Source organism: Ischnura elegans, chromosome 6, assembly GCF_921293095.1.
Source record: "Ischnura elegans chromosome 6, ioIscEleg1.1, whole genome shotgun sequence".
Lineage (NCBI taxonomy): Eukaryota > Metazoa > Arthropoda > Insecta > Odonata > Coenagrionidae > Ischnura > Ischnura elegans.
The window spans coordinates 42,039,973-42,058,307 of NC_060251.1; the positions used below are offsets into that span (position 1 = coordinate 42,039,973).

An 18,335-nucleotide genomic window follows, 5' to 3' on the forward strand; every position below is an offset into this window, starting at 1 on the left:
CGAAATACTAATGATTATGGTAGCATTTTTCACTTAAATTAGTTCGTTTTCAGAACAAAACTTAGCCACCAAAAAGTATCAGTCGGAGACTAAGTCCAAAAATTGTCAAACCAAGATGGCGGAACTTTGACCACGCCAAAAACTCGGAAAAAGCGCTTCCCGATATTAACAACCTCTTTGCATATTGGCATATTACGTCAGCGTCTTCAGCGCCGCCATCGGTGATTTGAGTCCCGAATAACGTAAGAATCGGGAATATGGTATCCGGGCAATGTAGCCATGCCTCACACCTTATCGGAAATAAGGGATGAATTTGTCGTGATAAAAAAATCGCCATTTTTACGTCACGATGAGGGATGTGGAGGGACGCCTTCCTCCGTTTCGATATCCTCTCTCTCTCTCGCCTTCCTACTCCCATTTGTGTCCCTCCGAAAGGAACGCTGGGTCGAGAGGATCTCTCCGATGCCGTATTGGTCGTGTTGGCACCGAAGAATGGACTCCTATTCGCCAGACAATGCCCTTGACGGCTCCGATTCCCGCCATCAATCGTCCCCCTCACCCTCTTACAGCTAATAGCTCCTCCCCCCCCCCCCAAAAGTTATGGAATTGAGGCTCGTAATGGATTTTTAATGTCTTCTCCACCCCAAATGCCGGCTCAATAATACTTCTCTCCGCGGCCGCGTCGGCCTCCCTGGGTTTGCGAACCTTTTCCACTCGAGTCACAGACGGAATTGGTTCTCGACCCACGCTGAGAAAGCAATGATATCGCATCGGTTCTGTCACCCATTGGAAAACTGGGGTAATTTTTTTTCCGATATTTGTGGCGGAACCATCAGAGTCTGCATGTACAACAGCGTTCGAGTTGGCTGCGCAGTAAATTTAAAACCTTAACCCAATACAGCCCAGAAAATTTTTTCTGCCTACGATGTTTTGAAGATATTTATATTCGTTGCTCCTATGGCCATCGTAAGTAATACAATAAAATATGGTCGTCTCTAGAATAATATTTTGGTGACGCATGAACTTTTTTCTTCAGAATGAACCGTAGGCATATCTTTAAACTTTTTTTTTAAGTTTCAGCTTAAAAAAGTATACAATTTTAATTTTAATTTCGAATGGAATAATTTTTTTAAACATTATTATCTATTTTCTAATCATATGTTATAAATATCTTATATAAATATGTTTACTGATAGATAATTTATTTTTCTCCTTTCAACCTGCCTGGAGACTGCCTGGTGGGATGAAGGCAAAAACAAAACTCCTGGCTATGAATAATCCTGGACAGATATTCAGAAAAAGTAAAAATGATAATAATATTAACCTAAATGTGTAAAATGTGGCAAAGAATTCTAAACGATTCCGTAAGAAATAGCAAACTGCCTGAAACTCTATACCATTGGAAGCACTGGGTTTGGGGAAGAGGTGCCAGGATAAATAAACCAATGTAATAATAATAACACCTGACCAAGCTGACTAACCATGATTTTGAGCCCGTGAACGAGCCAAGTTTACGCAATAGACTTGGATCTATAAACATTTTTTTACGGTTAATAACACAAATAGCCAACAACTGAATGCGTATAATTTTTATTTCATTAACTGCTTTATTAAACCACAATGCCCAAAATTTCTTAAGCTAAAACGTAAGAAAGTTTTTTTTTTAATCCGCGTAAACGTGCTCCGATCCACCCTATGTAGATTCAATAAAGAAAATGTCTTTCTGACAAGCAATTTCGATGCTCATTTACGTAGTTTTATTGAATTTGTATCCTTATTTTATTATAATAAATTAAATACGATTAAAAGTGAAACAGCCGCTTTTGATTTATAAATGATGTAACTAAACTGCAAGTTCATTGATTGTTAGGCGATACGAAGTTCCCCGGGTCAGCTAGAAACTCCAAGAAATACTATATTAAATAATAACACCTACACTGGGTGGTACCTAGGTTAAGTGCTAATGTTGTTCAATTTCTGCGAGTGACATTGGTACGAATGATAAATTTTCAGGGCAAGCATATTAATGGATGAATGAAGGTTAAAATACTCTATACAGTGTCATTTCCTGTTTACTTTTAAGGTACTTGCATGCAGGGGTGCCTAGTTATAAAAAATATTGGGGTGGCCCATACCGATGGTCTTGCCCCGGGAAATTTTATAAATACTGAGTTTTAAAGTTTTTTAAAGCATCTTAGAAGGGTCAGATGATCAACATTAGAACCCTGAAAACTCGACTCTCGATACTTAACTGGACACTCCGGGAAAAATCGGAAAGCCTGGCACATTTTTTTGTCACCCCGATAACGAATTTTTTGAGGGGGCCCCATGGAGCTGTTGCCGTTTCGCCCGCATTTTATTCGGCGGTGCCACTAGGCATCGATATCTCATTCATTGTTACTTAAACCATTGGCCGTAGTGGAAGTGGTCTTTTTCCGTTGAAAATTGACTCCCATGCGTTAAATACGTAGTTGATATGATTTATTGACTTGGTTATTTAGTACTGCCGTGTATTTCCCCTTAAAAATGGGATTAAGATGACTGGTAGAGCTGCGAGTGGCGATTTTGAAATCTGATTTTAATTCGCGAGGAGCGACAACAATTCTAGCGGCGGACATGAGAATCCTCTGATGTAATATACGTCACTTTGCCATTCGCCGTAGACTCGACCGTCGATCTTCTCGCGATAGCTCTCTGGGATATCCCCCAGCCGTGCCTCCGACACTTCGCAGCAGCCACACGTGTGGTGTAGTTTATCCAATCATCTCTGGTTACCCGACAATCGTCGCCGTTTATATATCGTGGTCGAGCCGTCTTTCGGACGTCGCGAAAGTGTCAGCAATGGCCACATTCAATCGGCAATAGATGGGTGGGAGGTTGGGGTGGCGATTTCTTCGCTATTCGAAGCCCCTCGCAGAACGTCCACATCTGTGCGTATAGTGATTATGAGGCATTCGTAAAATTGATGCTCTCGATCCATTCGATAGGAAAATGTCGGTTTGGCGTCACTCCGGTTAGGGCAGGTATGTATGATTGTGACGCAATTCTATTGAGGATATTAAAGAGGTGACATCATCATCATCATCATCATCACTGGTCAACAATCCTAGGATTGGTTTGACGCAGCTCTCCACTCAGTTCTCCTATCAGCTAATCGTTTCACACCTACGTATTTCTTCTCTTTCACATCTCTCTTTACTTGTTCCTTATATTTTGTTCGAGGTCCTCCTTTTCCGTTCTTGCCTTCCACTTGTCCTTCGACGATTGTCTTCATCAGGCCATCATGTCTCAAGATGTGGCCTATAAGGTTGTTCCGTCTTCTTATTAAGGTTTTCATGGGGCTTCTCTTCTCTCCTACCCTTCTTAGGACTTCCTCGTTACTAACTCGGTCGATCCATTTGATTTTCATCATTCTTCTGTAGCACCACATTTCAAAGGCCTCTATCCTTGCTTTCTCCGCTGCGGTCATTGTCCATGCCAAAGAGGTGACAGGAATTCAAATTTTTCTTGGAGTCGACCGGTGGAAAGATATATTGTTCCATCAATCGAGGGACATGGAACAATCTTAAAACCTCTAAAACGATTTCTCGATTGATGTGTAGTTTGCGCTGCTGCGGTAGGATTATACAATTATTATACCTGTTTCATTATGAGTAAAAATATACCTAGTTTAGTTGTTATGTACGAGCCATAATGCTATCATCTGTTCCAAATTTTCCGAAGTTATTTGTTTTACACTTGTCTTCTAAATTAGGATTTTCAAGGACTATTCCCTTCTGTGCTCAAATTTATTCTTTTTTAGGATCTCGATTTCAAATATCTCCCGTTAAATGTGAGATTGATTTGGTCGATTGAAGATTTCTCGATTGATGAGTTGTTTTGGCTGCTACGGTAGGATTATATAATTAATAATAAACCTGTTTCATTATGAGTAAACGATATAATATTTCCTGGAGTTAAGGTCAATTTTAAAACAAGTTTCAGCCAACGTTTCGATTTATATTTAAATCATCATCAGGGCTATGTAAGAAAAAAGTATGAACAATATAAAATACAAAGATTAAAAAGATATACAATATTTACACATTAAAAAATAGGTACAATCGGGTTTTTTATACAATAATAAAATTTTTAAATGTATATATTATATATATAAACATACATATAAATTCAGAGGTAAGGAAAGAAATCAGGCCGCATTTTTACCCTCTGATTTCTGGCTTTTTTCCACCTACCACAGCACCGTTGTCCTCGTCCTTTTTCTGTTCCATGTTCCTATCCCTTTCTTTCCTTACCTCTGAATTTATATGTATGTTTGCGCTTAAGGCGCCGTGTGAATGAATGAAGTAATATATATAAACATATATATAGATATAAGAACAGAATGGAATACACAAAAAATTTTGACATACCTCTTAACTTTGAACATATTTATTGATGTTTTGTTGCTAAGGTATTGCCACACCTAGGTTACCATTAATCGTTTTAATCCTTGTATTTTATATTGTTCATACTTTTTTCTTACATAGCCCTGATGATGATTTAAAAATAAACGAAACGTTGGCTGAAACTTCTTTTAAAATTGACCTAAACTCCAGGAAATATTATATCGTATATTAAACAAGGTCAAGAAAAGGGGTAAAAATAATAATAATTATGAATAAAGATATGCCTAGTTTATTTGTTATGAACGATCCATAATGCTATCTGTTCCATCACCCATCTGTTCCAAATTTTCCGAAGTTGGTTGTTTTACACCCTTCTTCTAAAAAAGGCTTTTCAAAGACTATTCCCTTCTGTGCTAAAAGTTATTCTTTTTAGGAGATCGATTTCAAATATAACCCATTAAGTGTGAGACAGATCGTTTAATTAAATTCAGAGGACTTATAATATTTGATTCTAATATCGATAACGTAGACGATGAGGTGCTCAGGATATTTTTTTTCTAGGCTGAGGCGCACGTAATATTTCTATTTCATATCCGAAGAATATCATCCCCTTTTGTGCATACTTTTTCTTAACTTGCTTCGTCTCTTTGCTTGTTTTATCGATGTAACATTTTAATCGATTTTTAGCCCACTTCCCATTGTTGGATTGGCTTGAAATTTCGCACACTTGCTTGTTTCTGATGACAATATAGTATTCAGCGAGCGGAATTTTGAATTTTTTTCATTATGCTCTAAATAATTCACTAAATTTCCGTATCGAAATTTTTTATTATACTTTCTCAATGAATAGCGTTATTTATACATTTTTTACTGAAGTTCCTATAGTATCTCTGCTCTAATATATTTCATGATTTACCACTAAAGTGTAGAAAATAAAATAAAAAAATATTTAAAAAATTATTTTTCTAAGAATAGGATAAATGTACTAAAAAATAGAAAAATAAGCTTTTCATCACGCGGAGAAATAATAATGGCTGCTGATTAGGTTTAGATATTAATATTACGTCCCAATCCTTACTAACCTATCAGGCTATTTGACACCCATTTCTAATTAACGTAATAAGCCACGCTTTATTTTTTGGGTGCACTAAAAAGTATAAAATAAACTTTTCGTCACCCCGGAGAATAAAGCGTGGGAATCTTACAATTGATTTTTTAACCCACTGCTCATCGTAGGATCGGCTAAAAAATCAAAGTAAAAAAGCAAGCAAGTGTGACAAAATTTTCTCCGATCCTACGATGAGAAGTGGGTTAAACATTCAATTACAAAATTTCCACGATTTATTTTCCGGGTGACGAAAGCTCATTTTTTTTACTTTTTGATGCATTTTCCGCTGATTTTTGGAAAATTCGTGTTTTTTTTTGTGGCATTTAGAAAACGCCTCACACCGTTAAGTCAGGACGCGTCACTTAATCTGCTGTGGATCGCATCACATCATCTTGTCATTCTTACATAGATATCGAAATTGAATTTTTTTCTCAATTTAAAGCATTTAGCAAGAACTAGTAATGTGATAATTATTTTCATTTACAATAAAATGATCCCGAAAATTGGCCATAAGTACGCGACTTGAAGCGCCTACTCGCTGGTTTGACGTCACGATGTTCGGTAGGTAAACAGAGGCGGTGGTAATAGCGTGCCATGACGTCATGATCTGAATTCTCAGTTACGTCACGAGTGAATTTAAGCTTCCAAAGCGTCGTAATTTTTAAAGGGTTTCAAGTCAATACAGCTTTGTTTTTCATTAGTAATCTTTCGCCACACATTTTAAGGGTTTAAAATTCTCCTGCGAAGACTCATGAAAATAAACCCGTGTCCTCAGTTGTACTAAATTGATGTCTGCAGCGAAAATTTAGTCGATAAAAAATAGTTATAAGTCGTGTTGGCTATTTAGTAGTCATTCATGTAAATGAGATGGGTACGAAGGAATCCCAGTGTCAACAGAGGCTTCTGATTAGGAATTTGATCTCCCATATTACAAATGGAAACATTTCGGAACCACCACACACAAGTTTAGGCCGGATAAAAACTATGCCTTAAAGAGATACATATACGATATTGTAGTTAAGGCAATCGTATTCTCCGATATCTAAACAGGACCACGATGAGACTCGAATTATAATGTTATTCATCCTGTACCCATCCTGTAATTATATAATTATTCTCTATTTCTGTTCGCCAACGATTGATGTACCTCTCATCCACCGTAAAGCCATGAAACCGGGTCGCAGGAGTTAATAGGACGCATCCTCCACACTCGACTTCTCGGATTTTGTCTCCTTTTTTTTTTTAAGTATTACGCGGCTAAAACTTAAGATATCGTCTTGGAATTTTAAGACCAAAAATGGTAAATCCTTTTCCAAATTTGACTGCGCCATAAATATAAAATATTTAATTTGAGTTGACACTGAGATAAAATTTTTAATCCAAGCATCAGTCAAATTAAAAAGGGCTTGCTATTTACGCACCAAATAATTTAAAGTGATACTCCTAGTTTTAAACAAGTATTAAGTCATAGAAAAATATCGCGTTCGCGCGGCATCATTGCGTCCTCTTTCAATGTCTACGTCGCTGTGAGGATTCGATCCCGGTTCTCAAGACTTGGAAGGCGTGATTAAAATCACCACACGATAGCAGCCCCCGCCCTTGTAGAGAGAGAGAGGGTGTGCCGGCGGTTTGTTCGCTGAAGTGGGGGGCTGCAGATCAACAAGTCGACGCCGTCGGGGCGCAGGGCGTCGCGACGGCGGGCCTGGCGTCCACGAGGGGAGGCGGGAAGGGTTGGGAAGTATCGAAGAGGAGAAATATGCGAGCAGTGTGGGGCGTGACGACATCCCGCACACGGAATCTGCGCATGCCCCGACGGCGTCAGTGGTGCCGCCAGGCGAGCAGACAATCGGTACACCTCCCCCAGGCCGCGCTCGTACCCCTATAACTTCCCATCCCTCCCCGCCCACACAGGGGCTCTTTACCCTAACCCCCCTCAACCCACACCTCCTCGCCTCACTCACAAACACACATAACGTCAAGGGGATAACCACCCAGTTTTTCCGAGTGCCGCGGCAGAGACGGCAGAGTCGGTCGCTCTCCTCGCTGTGTAGGCTTAACCTTTTTGGTGGAGGCGCCGGGTAATATCAAATTCGCCGGTATGTGCGTGGCAGGCGGACGGGTGATGGTGGGCAAAGCCGGCTGGGCTAGGTCTTTCAGCCGGTAGCCTCGACACCCAGAGAAAAATCCGTTGGTGGACAAGGGGCACCTTCCGGAGAAACTTCAGGGAAAATAATATCCACGCCTTAGTATCCTCGTCTCTCGTGGGAGAAGAATCAGGCGGCCATCACCCATTAACTCTATTTCAATGGCGCGTGTTTAGCAAAAATGGAAGGAGAGCGGAGAAAATCTGGTGCCGATATGTTCGAAAGAAGCCCACCAAAGGGACACAAGGCTTAACGTCCCATTTGACGGACGGGGTTCTTCACTTTCAGCAGTGCTCCACTTCTCGTACTCAAGTGGGGCTCGTGTTTTGCCCGTGAAGAATCTTCGTGACCGACTGAACAGGAACCTTAGTCACCAGGATGGGAATCAGGTGATATTCAGTCACTACGATACAGTGACTTCCGTTTCGACAATAATAATTTTCGGCCGCGCGCCCTGTTACCGCGGGTAACAGCTGAAGGCGTGGGGCTAGGGAATCTTCCGGGTGGGTGCCTGGCATTGTTGGCAGCCACGGTGGTCCTTCCACGACGTCCCGGCAAGAAGAAGGCCTCCGAGGTGGCCAAGGAGGAGGAAGGCGAGGCCGCCGGAGGCGCGGAGGAGGAGGAGGAAGAGGAGGAGGTGGAGACCAACAGCCGGGGTGCGGCTATGAAGCTGCAGGTTGTGGTCGTGGAAGCTAGCGGTCGCTGGAGGAGGGCCCTGCTCAGGTGGGCGTGCTTCCCGTGCGCGCACGGCGATGCTCTTTTGTTCTCGATCTCAAATCCCACGACGAGAGGCTAGAGCCATCCCTATGTCGTGTGACGTCAGCTTCAGTACGATCGCCCTTATTGGTGAAAAACAAATTGCTAAACTTCTATTCCAAATTGAACACTCGTCAGTACGATCGTTTTGTTGAATTCACCAAACTAAGCGATGTTATTTTGTTCTTTTTGGACCTATCAATCCTGGCAACTAACTTTTCAGTATTCAACCCTTTGAGACTTTTAGTCGACCACTCAGCTGGTTGTAGTTGCCCAGATTTTTTTAAGTGGTGGGATAATTTTTCCATCTATTCGTTACTGCTGGTGGTAGCAGATGACGCTATATAATTTTAGAATACGTGATTTTTCACCCGAGTTTCCTAATTTACATTTTTGCTAATGAGCGCGGTCATTTTCAACGTAGAGACGATAATAACAGTGGATCAAATATTTCTTGTCATATCTCAGAATAGTGACTTATACCGGTGTAACACGTGAATTTTATGAGAAATGAGACCGCAGTTTATTGGCCGGATTTGCGTGTCATCGGAGAAGAAGAATTTTTAAACATCTAATGCATTCGATATCCATTTGAAACCTCTCCAATTCAATTTTCAACCAACCTCTAGAAAGCTCCAGCCATTTTACCCTCCGCAGTTAAATCATGATCAATTATTTTTTTTTCTTTTTCAGCCGAATTTACATCGTTTATAACTCTTATCCTTACTTAATTACTCTTATAAGATAATTGTCATTGGGCAATTGCAATTGTCCCCTTTTGCCAGTATCTAAAACCTGGTCAGTATTTCGCTAATATTCAAGTCTCATATTCCCCCCTTGTTCCAAAAATCTTTGCTTATTTTTAATCGGAAAGATACTCATGATCTTTATACTTTACCATCCAAGTAATGCTTATTCTTCTGCCGTGTATGACGTCACGACAGTATCGTTTTTTCGCCGTTCTTATTTAATCACTCTCATAAGATCATTGGCATTTGGACAGCTCTCCTGTTGCCAGTGTCCAAAACCTGTTCAATATTTTTGCAAATTTTTAAGTCAGTTCCTTCATGCTAATTCTAAAAATCTTCGGTTATTTTCCATGGGGAAGATACTCGTCTTCTCTATAGGAGGGGTGATAAGGGAAGGGGAAGATACTCGACTTTACCATCCGAGTAATGCTTATTTTTCTCCATTGTCTTACGTCACGGCAATGCCGGATTTACGCCGTTCTACGAGCGATACATTTCATAGATACGCCACCTCTACGCCGTGATTGTGTTTTTGTGTGTGTGTGTGAGTGTTCAAGTGCTCGAAGTTTCTATCCCTATCTCTGCCTTCACTGTTCCCGCCCGCTCCTGCATTTCCCCTCCGCCGAGTCTCTCTATTGATTGAGGCCGAAGACTCCAAAAACCGACACGTATGGCTCTTTCTTCTTGCATAGATGTGTATTACCTCAAACGAGCTTTTTTTTAATGACTCAACCTTACGAACCCCTTTCCATTCTTCAATCCCTAAGCCAGAAAACATCGGAAAATTCACTCCCATTGAGCAAAGGTCTGCCACTATAAACACGCCACCTACTTCTCGCTAGTAACGAAGTTAAGCATCAACAATGAATGAACTTGCTTCGAAAATTTTCTTGACTCCTTTTTTTTTAACAGATAACGAGGTTAATCATGGTATAACATCGTAAATATTTTGCTCAGATTAGCACTGATGTAGTGGAAACAAGGTCACGTTGAAATGTGCGTAGTTCATTCATCACAAAGTGTTACGTCATCGAAGTGTTCATTCCGCTTTACGAGATGACCTACTCTAATTTTTTTAATGATGAGGATTTAAATTATCCGTGAAATCAGTTTGAGAGTTAAAAGTTTCAATTTTTCAAAAAAAATATGTATCTAAGATATTGCAAATTTTTATTCTGAATTTATGTAACGTATTACGCGTTTCATGTCATTATACCAACTTTAGCATGTTGCTAGCTTTTACGAAACGTATCGTTCGTTATGCAAATTTAGTGCAAGCATTTTTATATTCTATTTGAAAATTATAAATAATTTTCTCCACACTGTGCTTAATGCCATTTGAACTAAAATATTTAAGTGATTTATGGTTTTCTTTCTTCAAAGAAAATTATTCTCTGACTTAATTATTAGCGTGGTTAATTATTCAACTTCGTGTGAAAGACATTGACAGTGTAAAGATAAACGCAATTCAGCGTAAATTGGAAATTCTTTCGTTCAAAAGCTATCGCTTCGCCATATGACGAAATGTGCAAACATGTCAACACGGTCATGATAACTTCTGATTGGTGAGTGCCTTTTTCTTTATTTGCTTGTCGCCATTGGATTCGTGCAAGAGTGCATAGATGTGGAACATAACCTAACGCCTATAATTACCTACCAAAAAATTCAGTATTTTAAGTTTGCAGCTTTACTTTGTGGGAATTCTAAGTAGGTAAAGAAAATTCCCTCGGTGCGATCCACACTGATGCTTTACTTCCGACCGTGGTTTAGACACTTTTACGTCATATTCAAGCTAATTTAGGTGATTATGAAACATCAAGGTATCTTAGTAATGGCATCACAGTGTGGAAGCAATTTTCGGAGTTTAACTATCAGTTTGGTACATGCCAAGTTAATTTTATTTTCCTATGCTTAGGTTTTCCGCGAAAGCTTGTGAAAGGCCTGTTTAGACGAATCATTAACACGTACCTACAAGTCCTGATCCAGAATTTTTTTCACCAGGGCCTCACAGGCAAACGATCTTCTTATATTTGAGATTGAAAACAACATGCAACAATTATTATGCGTAATATTCTCTTTATTTTAACATGAAAGTTATTAATATGAGATTAAATGGTTGAAGGTCCGTAACATGTAAAACAAAACGAACGTAATGATAACCAAATTAAAAATATTGTATTTTTTTAATCGTCTGGGGGGGGGGGTGTGCCCCTGAGCCCCCTCCCCTCCTTTTATCCGCCTATGCGTAACTACAAGTTAATGTCTAATTTCACGAACAATTTTTGTGGACCCAAACGAAACATGTGCAAAATGCACGAATCAAATTAGAACAGGTTCAATATGTCTGTTCATGCATTCGCACAAGTTGGGTGGCTAATTCATTACGTTCATTCATTCTCGCGTTCACGCAACTAGACATTAACTTGTACGAGTTACTGCACCGTGTAAACAGGCCTTTACAGTCAGTCAAACATTGCCTTTGAGGATAATGATTTTCTACCATCATCCCATTAGTCGCGGATACTAGGCTTTCATCGTCAGCGCAAATGATGGACAGCTGAACACAAGATAACCTCTGCTGTCGAAGCGCGCTGGAGTGATTCAACCTTACGTACGCTTCCATCAAAGCGGGGGAATACCTAATGTTGACGATAACGCCGGCCCATCTGTCCCCGAGACGTCAAAGCGCTAATCCAGTCGCTTGATCTTTCCCACATCTGTAATTCATTAGACCTGTCCTCGTACGTCTAATATCGACGAGACATCTGGAATTCAAATGTTTGACGATTACGGTCGATGTCGCTGAACTCGTCGCCGCAAATGTTAGTGTCCGGTCGTGGCTGAGTAATGACAGGCGCTGCGGCGAAATGCTTTTGGTGGCTCACGGATGGGATGGGAACAAACACCCTAGAGGTGGCTCGCAGGGTACTATGTGGAAAATGTATATATAAAGGCCTGTTTACACGTTACAATAACACGTACGGGTTAATGTCTAAATGTATGAACGCGAGAATGAACGCCAAAATGCACCGTGTAACCACCCAACTTGTGCGAATGCATGCACAGAAAATAGACCCTGTTCTAATTTGGTTCATGCATTCGTACATGTTCCGTTCCGGTCCATCAAAATCATTCATACAAACAGTCATTAACTCGTACGTGTTTATGTATCGTGTAAACAGGCCTTAAGGGATGATTCGTCTCGCGTGGCGTCTCAGCCGGTCTTATTTTGTCTTCTGCTGTGACATATTTCTCGTTTGAAAAATAGAAACATTAGCAATCATCTTGGACTTCTCATGGTATATCTTTGTCAGCTTTAACCCGTATGTCAAACATGAAAAGTTTACCTCTGAGAAAAGTCTAAAATAAGAATTTCAAATTCAAGATTGTGACAAATATTGACGAGGGCCAACCGTATTTATCCTGATGATGTCAAGATTATATATTAAGTTTTAAATAAGTAATGTATCACGCATAAAGACTAGTATTGCGGAAAGTATGAGTCCACTTTGAAGGCACAAAGCTCGATAAATATACGTCTTCAGGCTGCAACACATCTGCTTACGTACGCACAATCGTATTGATTGCGACAGGTGTGCGGGAAAATATCTTTTTTCATCTTTTTGATTCGAGGCATCGCTTTCGTTTCATTTATCCTGGATATGAATGGAAAACAAAAGATAGCTACGGCGACTCCCCCTCCCCATGTCTCCCATGAATGGACCGAATGCAGCGCCTCTCGCGGGTGGAGACGGAGTTTGAGTACCGGTAACTGGCCTTGTGGCATCTTTATGCTGGGCCCATCGTGGAATTTGTTTTAAATACGTATTTTAACGTATACGTAAACATCTCGGTTTGAAAATAAAATATTAAACGGTTGAAGTGCTTACAAAATGGTCTAAGCGAGGTGACACACTTATTTTTATCACAAGGCTTACAAGCAAACGAATGTCTGGGCTTGTCTACGACCACACTGCTCTTCGCTTTCTGTACTGCGCTAAAATCAAAGTCTACAAATTAACTTACAATCGTGAAATATAATTATTACATTGAATTATCTTTTTCTAACGCACGCCTGGGAAGGAACCAGTGGATAGGTCATTTCATCAGGAGAAGTTGTTTTGTGAGAAATATAATGAAAGGAGAAATCGGAGGGAAAGTCCCCCAAGGGAGGTCAATAAATAAGTACGTAGGGCAGATAAAGGTGTGTACGAAGATGAGGACCAACTGAGAACAAAAAAAAGAACTTATCCCCTTGCGCTGTAATGACGAGTCTAGCTCGTCATGAACTTTCGACGCCAAGCCGCGGAATGACGAATGTATCTCGTCATCGGATTTTCATAATTTTAGCGCTATTTAGAGACACATTTTAATTTTTTTGAAAGCTTAAAAATGTAAAAACATGCATGGTATACATAAATAATTGATATTTCATGAAACATGATGCATTGAAATCAGGGATGCCGACTTACAAAAAATATTGGGGGGGGGGGCCAAACCGGAGATATTGCCCCGGGAAATTCTATAAGCAGTGAGTTTTAAGTTTTTGAAGCATTTTAGAAGAGTCGTATGATCAACATTAGAACCCTGATAACTCGAATCTCGATATCTGGATATTCCGGGGAAAATTGATAAGCCTGGCACATTTTTTCCTCACACCCATAAGAAATTTTTGAGGGGGCTCGGGCCCCCTCAAGCCCCATGGAGTCGGCGCCACTGATTGGAATGATTAAAATGATTTTATTCGAGTAGCGATAGCTGTGTTCTCCATGTTCAATAATCACCTTTTATTTCACGGTCCTACGTTTATTACAAATAACAAAATACATTTAATCACCTACCATTTGTAAAAGTACCATTGAAAAAATAAGTAGTGAATAGGAGCACGATATTCGGAAAATTAATCGAATTGGAAGTGTTAAGGGTTGGTGTGGTGGCTAAGGTCTGTTCACTTTATCTTTGCGGGTGAGCTGGTGTGGCTTAACCGAGTTGGGGTGAGAGGAGGGAAAGTTTATCTACACGTGACTTTCCCTCTTCCAATCAGCAGACAGTAGGCGTGGCCTAGCACTTCGGAATTTCAGTCGCTCTCAGACCTCCGTCGTGTCAACTTCGTGAATCTGCTAGCTGTGTTGCCAAATCTCGCGCGTTCTCTTGGTGCTCTTCGATTCTTCCATTTAAATCCAACTTATAACTTACTGTTCCTTATTCTTCCACTTCAATCCTTTTCTATCGCATTTCCAGAAAATCCTTTGCAATCCCCGTTTATCAGAATGTTACGCTTATGTATGCCTTTCACCAGCGGTCTCGCATTTAGCGGACAATATCCTGGCTTCTGAGATGGGATTATCCTCAATCCCCTCTAAATAAGTAGCTATACATTGTATGCATTGTTTCGCCGCCGGGCCCAAAATATCTGTGGCCACGTGTGAGTCACACCTTTTCAGTGGGACACTAGGGCGCCTGTGTACATTTGGCAACGTTAAGGTCGCTCCTGCTCTCTCTCTCTCGGCACTACCCCTTCCCCTTCAGCGAGGCCCCTCCCCCTTCAGCGAGGCCCTCCGATAGTGTCCGGGATCTCACGAAAGCTGACCCGCAGAGATAAAATGAACAGATATAGTTGGATTCACCCACCGTTGGACCGGGTTAAAATTCCAGAGATCTCCAAAATGGCTGAGATTTATTGCCCAATCCCTGCTTGAGTGTAGTCTGGAGAACACTTTAAGTGCAACTCTCCGTCCGTCGGTTGGGCCGTGGTCCTTTGGCGCCTGCCGATGAACTGAGCTATAGTCTGTCCGAGCAGGGAAGGAGATTAAGGCACCGATCGAGGGCCCGAGCCATGCCTGCCGCCAAAAAATAGCGGGGTCCAGTCGTCCGCGTCCACAGCAATGAATCACGAATCGCACCTCACTCCGAAAAATTATCACACAAAATTAATCGGAAAATGTAATTTTTATTACAGTTTTGACATATACGTGTGATTTCATTTAAAAAATAGTCTACACACGACGGAGTTATGACAATTAGTTGTGTATAACTTAGTGTGACACTTAAAAAAAGGAAAATACAATTTTTTGCCACGACTAAGTGTTACATTACTAATTGACATAACTCCGTCTTTTTTATACTTTTTTCATGAAATCAGATATAGAAATCGAATCTGTAATAATAAATAAGTAATTACGCTTACAATTATCTGATTATTTTTTCAGAGTGGAGTGCGATTCGTGACCCATTATAGAGCACAACCACGGCTATTGTTCGGCGGACGGTAGGACGGCAGCCATTTTTGGGCTCCCGAGCGGTACCCTAATCTCTTACCCGCCTTACCCGTTCAGACTGACTATTATGCTAATATAACCCGGGGTTTCTATATTTCGTTTTACAGTCACTAATACTCCAATATGGTATCTTGCGGCAGAAATTATTGATGGTAGCAATGTTAACTTAAACTTAAATAGACTAAAACTTTTGGATCAATAGGAACAAATAGACGTTGCTGTAATTCATTTACCTGTGACAATCATGTTATTTATTCATTGACATATTTTACCTTGTAATATCTTTTTTGGTTGGTAATTATTTGAGCGCCTTTGTCTCCCCAGCATAACTCTGACCAGCGAAGAATTTACATCCAAAAATTCTTCTAAATTACTATTAAAAATGTAAGAGGTATGGTATTCCTTCTAATTTTTTCATTATCATCGTTAAGTCAACAATTCAAAGACTGATTCGACACAGCTCCCCATTCTGCTGGGCTTGTCATAGTGAGATATTTCTTCTCTTTTACATACTTTATAGCTTGTACTGTGTAACTCATTCGGGGTCGTCCCATACCCTTCTTCCCTTCCATCTGTCTTTGAAAACTTGTTTTCATCATGCCATCATGTCTCATAATGTGGCCAACTAAGTTGTCGCGTCTTCTCCTTAAGGTTTTTAGAAGGCTTCTCTTTTCTCCGAGTCTTCTGACCACTTCCTCATTACTTACTCGGTCGATACATTTTATCTTCAACATTCTTCGGTAGCACCACATTCCGAATGCCTCCACTCTTGACTTCTCTGCTGCTGTCAACGTGCAAGCCCTGCTTCCGTGAAGAATCATGCTCTATATGTGGCATCTGATGACTTGTTTCCTTACTTCTACGCTTGTAGGTAATCTCAGCTGTAAATAGGTTCTTCTTTAAGTAAAGAGCACTCTTCGCCTGCGCTATTCTACTATTCCTCTCTTGCTTCGTCAGTCGTTGCTAAATCGGCTTCCCATGTAAAAAATACTTTTTCATCTTTTCAAGCTTATGCTTTCCTAGGTTAACCTTCGTCTTAGCCTCCTCTCTTTTGCTACATACATATTCGTCTTCTCTTTGTTAATTTCCACCTGCTAGCTGGCCATTGTCCTTTCCATTTTTGTCAAAGTCTGAAGTCAATTTCCATATCTGTCCCGGCTAGCATTTGAACAATTTGTCGCCTTACTTCTATGTTTGCATTCTCAGCTGTAAGAAGGTTCTTCTTTTCATAGAATGCCCTCTTTGCCTGCGATGTTTTGCTGACTATTTCTTTCTTAATTTATTATCTTTTAATAATTTGATGGTACTTGATAGCTTAATGAGTCGTGGTGGATACAGCAATTAATCCCATTGGTTTTTATCACATTCGATATTTTGGCGGCGCAGCTTTGTGAAATGTCACTTTTGCTTGTTTGGTCTTCGCCTGAATCCCTCTGCGACCCAGATATAAAATAAAATGAAGATCTGACATTTTAGAAGAGGTGTTTTTTCGAAGGGTTGACCTTTCCCCGGAAGTTCGTTTTTTTTACGGATGAACGAGAGGAAGGTATGGAGAATGGTGTTGTTTGCGAAGTCTGTTCTGTCTTGGAGGGAACAACAATCTGAAAAATGGGCCCAAACTTCAGGATTTCTCTCTTTTTTTGTTACTTAGGGAATATTCTGATCATGAGATGGATATGGTAAAACAGGTGCGCTTATTAATTATAATATCACGTTTAAAAAGACGTGTCATAGATTAACATCGATAATTCTCAACATTCATGAATTTTAGTTCTATTTATCTCCACGAAAACCCTATTTTTAAATGTGTAATTCAGATTTTGGATACATTTCAATCAGATATAAAATTCATTTACAATGACCTTAACTCGCACTTCGACAGTCCTGGTATTGTTACTATCTTCAACATCAGAGTACCTTCCCGCCACACCCGTTGTACCTTTAATCTTTAATCCACACAACAGTACCCAGGCTATCAGTTACTAATTTCTATCTAGTCTACCGACTTACTGTTCTGATAAATTCTCTCTCGGCTGATACTTATCCGTTTTCCGAGTCAACTAAAAATTTTGCTTACTTGGAATCATCTCATTTAACGCATAATGGACAATACGTTATGATAAATATAGAGATTGTGGCCACTGTAATCGGTTTATTGTTTCGTTTTTTGTTTGATTTAAAATTGTAGTTAGCTAATTTATTTAAGCGTTATTTTTTATAAATACACTCTAAATTGGCAGCCTTGCTGTAGGTATACTTTTTTGTTAAAATAAAAAATAAATATTTTATGATAATATTCTTTAAGACATCACTGCAGTGGCTATTATTAATGAAGCTGATACTTCGGTAAACGTGTAATATATGCCCGTTTGAATTTGAATTATATATTTTTCATAAACGCAAATCTGGACTATTTCCTGCAAACTGAGAAATATGTATCATGACTACCCAAACGCACTAACTTTAATCTTCATCCCTAAGTTATTCATGAGAGTATGGCATATGAAAAGGAATTATACTTACTGAGTTTCTCCAATTTTCCCATTTCTGATACTAAACCCTGTTATCTTATCAGTATTTGTCGCCATAATGTGTTTATATGAATCCCATTACATTTAGACCATTTTTCACAACTTTGCCCCAAAATATAGGCTCTGTATTTTATCTTACGCCCTGTGACTTTGTCAAAATTGTGGTTGTAATTTTTCCCCATCATCAACAATTTGTACTGGTTTGATTTAAGTCCGCGAAATAATGCTCTATTTTATGGGAAATGGAAGTATTGGATAGGGTGACGACCGATGATTCTATACCTTCCTGTTGTCAACATCATCCTCCTTCGGTAAATAAGCACCGTCGCGCCGTCGCATTCATAATAAATAGTCCAATGCGTCATTTGGTTGAGTTCCCAG

At 39.9% G+C, this 18,335-nt stretch overlaps 1 protein-coding gene across 2 annotated transcripts in view; it reads left to right on the forward strand.

The window, feature by feature from the left end:
- The window catches only part of LOC124160570 (phosphatidylcholine:ceramide cholinephosphotransferase 2-like), a 479,802-nt gene that overhangs the window by 327,301 nt on the left and 134,166 nt on the right, over nt 1-18,335 (forward strand). The window contains exon 1 of one of the 2 annotated variants that reach the window (XM_046536442.1): nt 7,521-8,363. The exons of the other annotated variant lie outside the window; for it this stretch is intronic. Within the exon in view, the coding sequence (XP_046392398.1) occupies nt 8,305-8,363 (59 nt within the window). The 5' untranslated portion in view covers nt 7,521-8,304. Of the gene's footprint in view, nt 1-7,520; nt 8,364-18,335 lie in introns of those variants that run through there. 2 annotated transcript variants of the gene reach the window in all.